This window comes from Python bivittatus, unplaced genomic scaffold (assembly GCF_059951505.1).
Source record: "Python bivittatus isolate LINGU-HERP-01145 unplaced genomic scaffold, Pbiv_v1 ctg000850_np1212, whole genome shotgun sequence".
Classification (NCBI taxonomy): Eukaryota; Metazoa; Chordata; class Lepidosauria; order Squamata; family Pythonidae; genus Python; species Python bivittatus.
In genome coordinates, this window is record NW_028277112.1 from 8,830,781 (window position 1) to 8,844,183 (window position 13,403).

Genomic DNA, 13,403 nt, shown 5'->3' on the forward strand with positions numbered 1-13,403 from the left:
CAGAGGCTTGTGTCTTAAACTGAGTTCCCTTATAAAGTCATTTCATTATATATTACATTATATAATATTGTGTGTATGCATATGTGGGTATACATATGTGTGTGTGTATATGTATATAGATATTCCTGATATTTTATTTTATTTTTGCACTGGTCCTCGGAATACTATTCATAGAAATCAGAATGCAATCCTAGATACTTTGTAATACAAGCTATAGTAAAGATGTAGTAAATAACAGTAAAGTAAAGTAGCCTGCTTTGCACAGTAACTAGGAACTAACTGTAAAAGCAAAAGTTTCCCATGCATTTTTGCCTGAGACAGGTCCTAGAAATAACTTTTTATTATGCTATTCTTATCCTTTCTTGGATTTGTATATATTACAGAGAATATGAGGTCAGGCCTCCTTTTTATTGTTTTTAAAACATCAGTTTTGATTAAAGACTTGTGGAAAAGATATTTATTCCCTGGAATAATATACACTTTTTTTTTTAAGTATGAATGATTTCTTGCTGAATTTATGGGTTAATAGAGGTTAAGCTAAAAGCCACCCAAATGTTGGTCAGAACTGTTAAATCCAACTTTTCCAAAACAATTATCAATTAAATTAGCAGATAAGGACTTTACAGTCACATTGTCTGATATCTGAAGGCAGCAGTTTACGTGGACTGCTGGCTGCACTTATAAATTAAATCCATAGACCAGTTTTGATCAAATATTTGGACAAAAATAATCTATAGATCTATTTAAATGAATTAAGAAAACTGATTTCAGTCTAATTAATTTTGCTTAAACTGATTCAGTTGTAGATTAATCCAGGTAATCAACGTTCCCCCTAGATTTAGAAGATGCCTTCTAATACTTGACAATATAATACTCTAGATCCAGTAGTAATCTTGTAGATGATGTACTTATTGAAATCTGACAAATGACTATTTTTCTAATTGGTACAAAAGCAATATGATTTCTTGAAAATAAGGATGTGCCAAAAGAGGTTCTGAGTATGCCCAGAAAAATGGAAATCTCAGAACATCCCATTGTCCTCATGAAAAACTTATATACAGGTCAGGAAGCCACAGTACAGACAGAACATGGTGAAACAGATTGATGCCAGGTTGGCAAAGGAGTGCAACAAGGCTGTATACTCTCCTATTTTTATTCAACCTACAGTATATGCTGAATATATATTAAGGGACGCTGGATTGGAAGAAAATGTATGTGGTGTTAAAATTGGAGGAAGAAACATCAATAACCTGCGCTATGCTGATGACACTACTCTGATAGCTGAAAATGCAGAGGATCTCCAGCCCTATTACCAAAAGTCAAAGAGCACAATGAAAAAATGGGACTAAAATTAAAAATAAAGAAGACCAAACTAATGACAACAGATAGAAGAAACAGCCTTAGAATTGGCAATGAAGATATCAAAGTGGTGGATAGCTTCTGCCTTTTAGGATCAACCATCAATAATAAAGGAACAAGCAGTCAAAAAATATGCCACAGACTAGCACTTGGTAGACCAGCCATGAAGGTCTTGGAAAAGATATTCAAATGCTGTGATATGTCTATACCTACAAAGATGAGAATCATGCAAACCATGGTATGCCCTATGACACTCTATAAAAGTGAAAGTTGGACTTTAAAGAAGCAGGATAGGAAGAGTATTGATGCCTTTGATTTTGGTGTTGGAGAAGACTCCTGAGAATACCATGGACAGCCAAGAAAACAAAGTGATGGATCATTGAACAAATCAACCCAGAGTTCTGATTTGAGGCACAAATGACCAGACTCAAATTAGCCTACTTTGGACACATTATGCAAAGACCTAGCTCTCTGGAAAAGGCTCTAATGCTGAGAAAGGTGAAAGGAAAGAGGAAGAGCAGCAGCAAGGTGGATGGACTCAGTTACAGTGGCGAGACTGCACCACTGGGAGACCTCAAAGAACAGGTTAAAGATAGATCATCATGGAGAAAATATATCTATGTGGTCACTAGGAGTCAAAAACAACTTGATGGTGCATCAATCAATTTATCAAAAGAGGTTGTTTTGTTGTTAACAGTGGCATCACAGTTTAAATGCATTACTTTCTTTTATCCTGTTAGCAGCGTTTGCTAAGACATCAGGAGTTCAACAGTTTTTTAAATGGGAAGCATATCAAAAGCAAATCTGCTTGAGACGTGTGGTTTTCTTCTCCCAATAACTCATTTTCTGAAATTAGGTAACTCTGGCTGTGCTTAGTATAGCATGATATTCGGAATGCAAACTGACAGTAGATTATAGATTACCCCCAGTACTACAGTGTTTAATACTGATTTATGCATAAACCTATCAGTGTGCAATTAAATGCAGAGACATTCAGATTCATTTGCAGTTCTTGTGTTTAGAATTAGGGAAAAATAAAGCGCCATCCATATGAAAGATCATTAAAGGTGGCCTGGAATGAGCATTTCAAAAGTCTGTTTGGTTCAGATTATATCCACATATGAAACATAAATTCAGTGGGTTATTATTGGTCTTTTTCTATCCACAGCATAAGGTCTCTTCTCTGCAAACAACCAGAATAAACAAGAATGCTTAAAAGCATTGGAAGATTCCTTACATTAGGTTTGAACAAGAATGTTATTCAAACTGCCTCAGTATTATCTTACTATAAAATTATATGTTTATGACTCTAGGAACAATTTTAGAGAACTATCTGTTTTACTGACAGTCCTGTAAAACAGTTGACAGCCATGAATTACTGGTCTGACTTCAGTTCTGCACACATTCAGAGTTAATTGATTGAAGATCCTACCCCTTTAAACTTCATGAAATAGCACATTTTCCTTTTCTATGACTAGATGCATTTACTGAAAGCTCAGAAAGCATCTTGCCTATATTCCAGGTACATGTTTATGCTCACAGAAGATAATTGCATACCTTTGAACTTTGTCCTGAGGGTACTCTACTGTAAACCAAGGATTTGTACTGCAACATTTGGTTGAAAAATGCATCACTAAATCCAGAACAATCCTAAATGCAGCCTTTGTTGATTTCAAAATTGCATTTTATGCCATTTCTAGAGTAAAACTAGGGGTTAAACTTAACAACTCTACAATTCAAAGGTACTTATTATTACTCATTTGCAATTTACAAATTAGGTTATTTACTGTAACACTTAACTGCAATCTTGAGAATTAGGTATTACAGTGAAAGTCTGCTTTCTAGGTGTGTTCTAATCCCAAAGGAGTATTGCAAGGCTGTATCTTATCACTGCTACTTTTTAACTTCTATGTTAATTCACTGATGAGGCATCTTACTTTGGAATACACATTTCTAAATTTGCTAAGAGCAATAGCTTATTTTACTTTATGCAGATGATGTTCTGATACTAGTATAGTCTTCAGTCGCTTCAGGACAGCCTTGAAGATTCTTAAGTAATTAACTTGTAATTTATTATTATAAGACCAAAATTATGGTTGTTGCTACAAGACCTAAGGCCAATCAGTTGTAATGGTATTGAATTGGCCAAGTGCTTTAAGTACTTAAGTTTGGTTTTTCAGCTCTTAGGACAAGTAAAAAATAAAAATAAAAAAATAAAAAACAATGGAGCTGGATGACCCAGCAACCTTGACTGCCCAAAGAACTAGGACAGTTACCCTGAGATTCTTTTATGGGAAAGGAAACAAGATTTTCAGCCTGGCCTATAACTTATTTGTGATCAAAATACTGGCCCTAATTCCTATATAGAACTCAATTAGGCCCAGATACAAACTCAACTTTGCCTCATTAGTACACATACAATTCAAATTTCTAAGAACCTTGCTACAAGACGTGCTTAATGCTGTTCTTTGTCTGGAAATGGGGCAACTGACAGAAGAGTGTAGCATGTCATGCTCAAGTATTAGCCAATACTAAAACATTGTCAATGAGATCTAGCCCTTTCTATATTTGCTGATGATTTCCAGTCTGCTTGGAAATTGACAGTTCATAAAAAAAATGCTGTCATGTGGTTTCACAGCAAAGTTTTCTTAACAATGCCCTATCGGCTAAGGAGCTTCTTATGCAACTCATCACAGGCTTGGATCAGCAAATGCCCCTTAGATTATCAAACATAGAGACCAAGACTCTTGTTCACTAAGCCAAACTGCTATTTTAAGTTCCTGGCTTTGGCCAGATATTGGAAAGCACCCTTTAAGGGCTATACTAATATTCTTCCAACCACTCTGCTAGAGGGAAAATTCAATAATATAACTTATAATGAACATGTTTGCCTCTGTACTCAGGAATAGTTGAAACCATTGGACATGTCCTTTCATACAGCTCCTTTTATAGATATTTTTGTGTGGAACTCAAAAGCTTATTATACTTCTCTCCTTTTAGCAGACAAACACCATGATATTACCTACAAAATAGTCAATAGTTATGTTTGTGCTTGTAAAATCTGTTTGCATAATCTAAAGGAAACTCTGTTCTAAATGGGTTATTAATTTCATTATACTTCTGTTGCATTTTAAATCGGTCTCATCTATGTTAAGGTGTATGAAAGCTAGGGATGTAATAGAGAGATACTATGCTATGCTATGTCCTGACATTTAAAGCAAAAAACAGCTGATCCAAAAAATACCCCAAAATGGGTGATGCTGTAAAGTGCTTAAGAGCAGTGGACCATATCTACAATGAACATTGTTGGAAATATAAAGGATGTTAAAGAACCAATGATGCAGCTTTGTAACATATTTTCTCTTTGTCACAGGTTTTTTTTCCAGGTATTTGAAATGAATTAATAGCCAAAATAAAAATTGAGAGGTCCCTCAAAGTAGGACTTAGGATCTGCTGACCCTTCAGAAGAAAAGGCAGCAATAGGTCTGACAGCCACCAGAACCCACCAGTCGCTGATAAAATATCATATCAGTTTAGATAAGAATGTAAGACTGATTGTGTAATTTTTGATGGGAAAGGACTGCCTCAGTTCTGCTCTAGAAAGTTTGGGAGTGGGGATTCTGGAACATAGTGGAAGATGGTATAGGAGTTGCAAAAAGAAAGGGACTAGATTGCTGCATTTTTTTCAGATTCTGGACATTTCTGCTGGATCTCATAATCTTCTACAAATGAATGATTATTTTCTTCTGTGCAATTTTGACATACAGTTCAATCCTCAGCACTTTCAGCTGGAACTACTTCAACTGAGCTGTTTGGGTTACAAGTAAATTCATTAATAATGAAGTGTAACAGGGAGTACAATCCTCTTTATGTTTACTTAGAAACAACTCCCACTATTTTGAGTGATGTTTGTTCCCTATAAATGTGTTTAATTTCTGCAATTCACAATGATATCTCCTGCTTTACATTGTTGAGGAACTATGGAACTGGAGCTGAATTTTTGGAGTTTGTATTAGTTTGCAGTGCTGCATTGTTGATGCACACTGCATTTGAAGCACACTGTGAAGTCAACACTATGCTTGTTTAAAACTCCAGAGCTAAAGACTGCAATAGGATTGTTTTGTCCCTCTCTGCTATCTGATCAAAAATGGGGAAATCCCAAATGGGTGAAGATATATATAATTTATGCAAGTAGCTAATGGTGAAAACCACAGGAAGAAGAAATATGCTCTGGTCTCATAAATTTTTTTGATTGCCTGAGGTGGGCTACACAGTCTAAAATAATAGCTGCAAGAAGACAAGAAGCAAGGAAACTAAGGAGCCCGGAAGCTTAGGTGGGATTGGCAAACTGAACACAACAGATAAAAAGGACGGTGTTAGAGGGCAATCCATAATTGCTGCACTCTAGATGCAAGTGTCCACACTCTCACTGTGTTCTAGAACTTGCATATGGAACCCATCTCATTGGAATTCTAGTTGAGACTGGCCCCCTGACTGGAACCTGCATGTTGGTAATATGCCTCAATTGTGATAAATGAAATTATTTTTCTATATGCTGTTTCTATTATTCATTATATGTAAACTAAGTTTAAATCAACGTAACCCGCTTGTTGCATTTTTGAAGTTCTGTGAGCTTGGTTTTTGAACTGCAAATGTTTTATTATGCTAACATCATCAGTGTAGGAGTTTTGGGGAACTCTGTCATAGATTTAGATATGTTCATATACAGTAATTCTAAAAGCAACAGCAGCATAAACCAATGGATAATGGTAATGGTACATTGTTTTAGAATATACAGTTTGCTCTGTTGATGCTGAGCTATACTTCTCATCTTGTTTTACAATACTGTCTACTGAAAGGTCGTATTGTCTACCGAAAGGCCAGCCCACAGAAAGATGCTGTCTTATATATTGCTTTTAACACTGCTGGAAGGCATTTTATATGAATAACATGTTTTCATAAACATTCTGTTCTACTAGAAAGGGAGTTTATTCTTTCAAGTGTGAAATGTTGGTGATCCATGGGTATCTATTTAAACATACAATCTATCCTTCCCATAAATTAGCATAAGGGTTTTTCCACAGTATGACAATAGTGCTATTGGTTACAAGATATAGTTACCAAGGCAGCTTAAAGCAAGACAAAAGAAATTTTAATTGCCCAAGCGCTGCTTTGACAAGCAAGTTGGACAAGCAAGTTGGGAGCTACATACCAGCTGTAGGTAAGGCCACAGTCCTAACTAATGGGACAGCAGCCAGCACTAGAGTGGACAGAATGAACCTGCCTGTTGGTATACAACCTTCTACATGACTTACTTGCTTGGATACATGCACATTCATCCCTATCACCCACTCACATGCACTGAACATTCACAGCAACCACATACATACATCACAGAAAGGCACAGCCTGCCTATGGAAACAAGGAAGTCTCTCTCCCCCCCGCCCCCTGCCATTTCTCCAGCTTTTTTGTGTTATCTTTTCAGCAGCCAGAAAGTGGGCAGGGGGGTGGAATAGGGAACTTTGTGGTCCAATGAGCAAAACTAAGTCGACAGTAGAGGTTGTTAGCATAGAAGAAGTCCTTTGGAAATAATCAAGAATATCATGCTAATGTAAAGTGCTAAAAATGAGGTATAATAATCTTAGAAAGCAGAAATACAGGCAAATTGTTCTCATTTAAATAAATTAAAAAGCTGCAATACCTCTCACACATCTTATGTATATTGTGTGTATATTGTGTATGTGTGTGTATGTATATATGTATATATACATATACATGTAGTGTAAGTATGTGTGTGTGTATATGTACACACACTGTTCTCTCTTTTTTAGAAAAATAATAAAATTAGAGTATTTTTATGTCAGATGGAAATGATGAACTATGCGGGGACCTATATAAATCAAAGCAAAGTTATGGAAGTGAAATTGTGTTTAACATAGATATAAAGATAATTCTTAGGTAAATGGGAGAAGGTTCAGAAGTAATGCTGGCAAGAAATTACCAATCTTTATAGGAGCAGAATATCTAAGTAGCTGAACACTATCTGTCTGATCCATATGATAGCAATCACACCGCACTTGTGATGTGCAGCCTTATATTCAATCTGAACAAAAGAACATTGCAGGGCATGAAAAATAACTACATTTCTGCTAAGTGCCCTATGGGAAATGAACTCATATCCCAAGATATACTAGAATGAAACCTTTTCTCAGATGAATATGGGATAGTGAAAATGGGTTAGTAATGTATGTACTAGGCCTTACTCTGCTTGAGGTGACTTAAGAAAAGAAAAGCTCTCAGCCACATTTATTAAATTACCCAAAGTCACAGAATGTCATATTCTCCTTTTAAAAAGTAGCTAAAAGTGGTAAGCTCCATCTTAATGGAGGATTAATATTGATGGTAGAAGATTAGTCAAGACAACATCCTGCCACTTATTGATAACACTACTGTAAAAAATGAAAGGAAGAAAGGCCTGAACCTATCTATTATTGACTGTAGCTTCACTGACTCTTGACTTTGCTGTTACCTTTGGTCCTACTAGTGCCAGCTCAAGGATATACAGTATGGCACCCCTAGGCCACATTGACTGATGGTGCCATTTTCCACTGATATGAAAATTCACATTTTTAGAATGATTTGGAAGAAGGGGCAGCATAGGTGCTCCCTAAGCTTTGTGCCCTAGGCTAGTGCCTACTTGACCTTAGCTTAAAGCCAGTTCTGGTTTCTACTTGCATACAACCCCTGACAGCTCAATCCTAAGGAAATGTGGCTTCAACAAGGAATGATTCTTCATGCTTGCTCTTGAACCAAACTAATTCCAGTCTTGAATTGTTCTCCATGGGTTTCACAAACTCTGGGAAAGCTATATAAATGACAGCAGAAGTAGATGACACTACTTGACTGAATCAAGCATGGCAATAAATCTGACTCCCTTAGTATTAGCTTACAGGCACAATGATATTATTGCTCCCCTTTCAGAACCCATCTACTTCAAAACCTTGCATCAGCCAAGAAAACAAACACATGGCTCATCGAACAAATCAACCTAGAGTTCTCACTAGTGACACAAATGACCACAAATTATCTTACTTTGGATACATTATATGAAGAGCTAGCTCTCTGGAGAAGGCTCTAATACTGGGAAAAGTGAAAGGAAAGAAAAAAGAAGCACAACCAGCAATTAGGTGGATGGACTTAGTTACAGTGGCAATGAGTGTACCATTGAGAGACCAAGTTAGGGATAGATTGTCATGGAGAAAATCTATGTGGTCATTAAGAGTTGACACTGATTTGATGGCACATAATCAATCAATTCTTGTGCATTATTGTATTTCTGGGGAAAAAATAGCATCACATGTGGAAAATAAAAGTGAAGTATTGTTAGAGAAACATATTTAGTATAGGAATAAGATGGGCTTCAAGGAGGAGACTGAAGAGAATTGTAAAAATATTATGAATGCTAGCCAAATCCAAATTAATACTGAAACTATCAAGGAGCTGCCACAGAATTGGACACCATAGCGCATATGTTAATAAATGCCCATTACATAAGAATAGATATATTTCTTCTTGCCACTCAGGCTCAAATCAAGGCATATGCTTTGCTTTTTTTCCCCAAAATGCAGGAGGTATTCCCCAGTCCCATGTCAGAAGTCAAAAGAACTGCCAATTTAATCTTACTTGTACATCGGCAGTATTTTCTATTGGGTCTAAGGAAATTTTTAGGAAGGGCCACATAGGCTGCTGTGAATTTGCACAGCTTTTAACACCTCTTTAGCATTGCTGGAGCATTGCTTCAGCTTTCCATCCTCAGTTTCCCTCATCATAGGACTGTCTATCATCTTCCATACTGTTGATTGTGAAAGAGACAAAGGGCCCACCAAATGCCAACTGGAATCCAACAAATGAAATGGAAGCTCAGCAACACCATCATCCACCATTGTTCTCTAGCAAGACACTTACTGCTTCTGATACTGATGGTAACTGTTCTATAAAGATAAAATAAAGCTATAAACAATGCTGATCTCCAATATCTTGCTGCAGCTTCCTGTCTAACATCTCTGCCCAATGGTATGGCTGGTTCTGGATGCAGCTTGCTCAGTTAAACAACTATAGTCCACAACACACAGTTTTACAGCATATTTGACTATATGACTGTTGCTTTCTTTGGTTGTACCCAATGCTGCATAAGTGATACCTTAAATGATAAAAAAAGGAGTGGGGGGGGGGGAGGAGAGACAGATAAGGGAGATTATGTAGAAATTGTTGACATTAATAGCAGAATATGCAGCAATGATGAGAGATTCTAGCTTGATTTTTTTTTCTATCATATTTCACAAATCCTCAACAGCTTAGTCAAATGAGATTTGAGTGAATAAATATTTCAAGGGCTCAGGACATGAGATAATTATAGTTAACATGTGCTCATTTATTTAAGGCAGGGAAGCATTAATACAGAGAAGTCCCTATACTACTTCCAAATATGGCTATCTTTTATTTGTGCCTATTTATTTCCTGCAAGAATCATCCATAGGCAATGGAATGGATGACACTGGTAAATTAACTGTACCAGTTTTTAGGAAATTTCATTTTTGCTTTTTAGGGTTTGCAGGTGTTTTTCTGACCCATGGCTATTTTCTGTACAAGTCTGCACCAACTCCGGCAGTAAAGGCACAATCGGGTATACTCCCTATACAAGGCCATCTAGTAATTAAAGTATTCAACTATTGGCTGAAGATATTATCTATGGACCCAGATATATTACCCAAGCTTTGTTTTGGAGAGCAGTTGCATAATAGGCCTCCTTGCACTTGGGCTGCCCAACATTGAACAAAAAGATCACTACCCATTTCTGAAATTTCCAAACAGCAATTGTGGGTAGGTAAACAATGGTGCAGCCTAGAAGAATGTGAACATTTGTCCTATTTAGGAAAAAACACATATGTGCATGGAAGGGCAGGTTTTCTATCAGAATATGTATGGGAGAAAGCATTACTTTCCCTTTATTACAATATAGGTCTTACTGCTTTTTCACTAGAACCCAAATTCTCCAGAGTCTCAATTTGCAAAACCTGTCACCAAGGATGTATCTTCAGCATATGTATGGTGTGCCAATGCAGTAAAAGCTTTTTTTTTTTTTTGAGTCCTTCTATCCCTAAAGTATAATCAAAGCCAATGAATTATACTCTACTTCTTGTTCTATTTGCTTGACAAACTGGGTGCTCTAGTGTAATAACACGGCTAAAATTTATTTGTTTGAAAATAAGTTTATATAAACCTCCTGACAGTGACCTACAAGCAACCACTCTATACAAAACTTCAAAAATGTCCTGGGTTGAAGATGTTCCAAGTTAATTTCAAAGCAAGAACAAAATGAAGTTAACACATATCTTAATAGACTATCTTAATAGAAAATATCTCAATAGAAAATCTGTTTCATGATCTAAAACTTGCATTGGATGTCCATAATTGTACAAATCTCTTCTAACTGTCAATGCTTAAGTATGTTAAATTTATAGTGAGAAAACCTTGGTTTAATTAGAGGCAGGAACAATTTATTATATATATTATGCAAATCATTGATTTATATAAGTAGCATGACATTTTTCAGTTACATAATTACTATAAATATATGCAATGGTAGTTTTTGTAATTTCAATATTGCTACACAGTTAGGGTTTTGACATGCTATAAACATTTGTGAAAGAAAGGGAGCTTTTCTATATTAATATTATGTCTCTGAGAACAATCTTGTACTAAGACTACATGTTAGCATTTCAGTATGCCATAGTTTATGTTTATAGCTCACGAATATTAAAACTTAGGGAACTTAAACTAATGTTTTCAGAAAGTCTGTGGTTGATTTTTCTAAATGGTTTTTAACATTTCAGCCAGAGAAATGTTAAATCACCTGTCCATCATATTATTCACTTTACAATTATCAGCAGTTAATGGAGGTCTAAGAATGAAATAATTTTTCAAAACAGAATGTATGTTTTGCTATATAGATCAGCATAATCTATATACACTGTACCCCAACATTCCAACATACCATATGGGGGTATCAATTTGCACTGCAACAATATCTTGTGCATCTCAGCCTTATCATATAAAAATGTGTACCAAACCTATTTCTTTGAAAGCTTTAATCATGGATGAGGCATGAAACTCATGAGATGGCCATAAAAGTTTCTCCTGAAGGGGTTGAGAGCCAGTAGATGCTTATACTAGAGGAAAAAGAGGACAGGGAAATCTCCTAGTCTCTCTCCTCTGTGTAACTTTCTATATGCATCCATACATCCCTTAAGCTTTTCAAGGATACAAAAGGAATGAGCAATTGGCAAATATTGCTTCCTCCCTTCCTAGAATCAAAAGATGAATACATAAATATTGTAAAACAACTTCCCAAAGAGAAATGTGATCATACATTGTCTGTCTGTCTGTCTGTCTGTCTATCTTCTTTTTACAAGGGAAAAAAATGAAAGAGAAGAAGAAAATGTACAAAATTGTGTGAACCGTTTCTGAAATTGATTATAAAAAATTATCCTACTAAAAGAGAAAGTGGAATGGAGAGAAAGCTGCTCAGTGATTCTAAAATGGTAGTCATCAATCAAAACTCTGAGATGGTATGAGTTCAGCCAATTTTATATTACCTTCATTTAAATGTTATGCTTCTTGATTGTCTTCCATTGATATAACATATTAGTTCACAACACTTACACACTAGCACTAGGACAATCAGAGTGAAATCTGTATGTTGTAATGTATACTTACTATATTGGCAATTTCTCCCCATGAATTCACCTGGGCACTCACAGGAATAGTTAGCTACCAGATCTGTACAAATGCCACCATTCTTGCAGGGTTCAGCTTCACATTCATTCACATCTGTGGGGAAGGAATTAAATCCTTAGTAAAAAAAAAAACTCCATTATCAGAACAAGTCCAATGCTTGGAGAGATTGCCTATATAAAGTATAAATGTGTTTTCAGTGAAGAAAAAATCCTACAGACTTCTGTCTTTCTCACATATGTAATTAAGAGCCAGGCAATATGCTGGTAATAAAAAATGGAACATTATATAGTCAAGAAAAGCATTTTAACATCTGCATTGGTTTCCATGGAACAGTCGGTTACATTCTCAAATCCTTCTCATTTAAACAAAAACAAAAACAAAACAAAAAAACCCCCTGAATTTTGCTTAAACTGAGTCCATGAAAACAAAACTGCAAAATAATTGGAACAAGAAGGTATATTATTGGTACTCCAAAAACTCAGATGTTGCATAATATCAAAATGCTGCAGTTGGTACCCTACTCTATGTTGCCCAACTCTTCTGGAATTCCTTCCAACCTCTTGTTTTTGGGTTACCAAGTAATAATATATTGCATCTCTGGATATATGTTTCTGCTCTCTCCTCGTGTTGTATCTGGGTGGATTTGTGTGTGTTGAGAAAGAGGGCAAGCTGCATATACTCTGAACTAGTTCTCATGACCAGATGGAAGGAGACAGAGGGGCTTAGCATGACACAATCAACAACATTCTGAGTTGCTGCCCAACAGAGCCACAAGGATGCATTGGACAATATTTTTCTGGAATGTTTTCCTCTAGAGCCTCTGGCTAAATCTATTTTCTAACTTTTCCTAGCTTCCCCTTCCCACATGCATCAAATTTGTCTCCCCCATACCAAATTTGAATTAGAAAAAAATAAAAAAGACATTTTAAAGAGAAAAACTTAAAAACAGGTATTCACTTTCACTTTCACCTGTCCTTTTTCATGTTTCCTGTTATTCAATTAGCATTCTCAAAATTTTATTCTTTGGACCACAAACAACTCCAGCATAACATAACTATTTTTCAGTAACTCTCAAAAAGCCCAAATTCAGTCAGTTTCACTCTAGGACTTCAGTTGTGGAAATGTGCACTCCTATGAGATTTTAACAGTTGTACTGAGAATCCTAGAAGTGGTACAGAATAGCTCTTTCTACCCCCCCAGGCAAGTCCGGCATGGAGTCCTTCAAAAGTTGTAGTTCCCCCACCCCT

At 36.1% G+C, this 13,403-nt stretch overlaps 1 protein-coding gene across 1 annotated transcript in view; it reads right to left on the reverse strand.

Moving 5' to 3' along the window:
- Positions 1-13,403, reverse strand: part of EDIL3 (EGF like and discoidin domains 3) — a 191,010-nt gene that overhangs the window by 92,010 nt on the left and 85,597 nt on the right. The window contains exon 4 of the mRNA XM_025167536.2: positions 12,136-12,249. Within this exon, the coding sequence (XP_025023304.1) occupies positions 12,136-12,249 (114 nt within the window). The remainder of the gene's footprint in view (positions 1-12,135; positions 12,250-13,403) is intronic.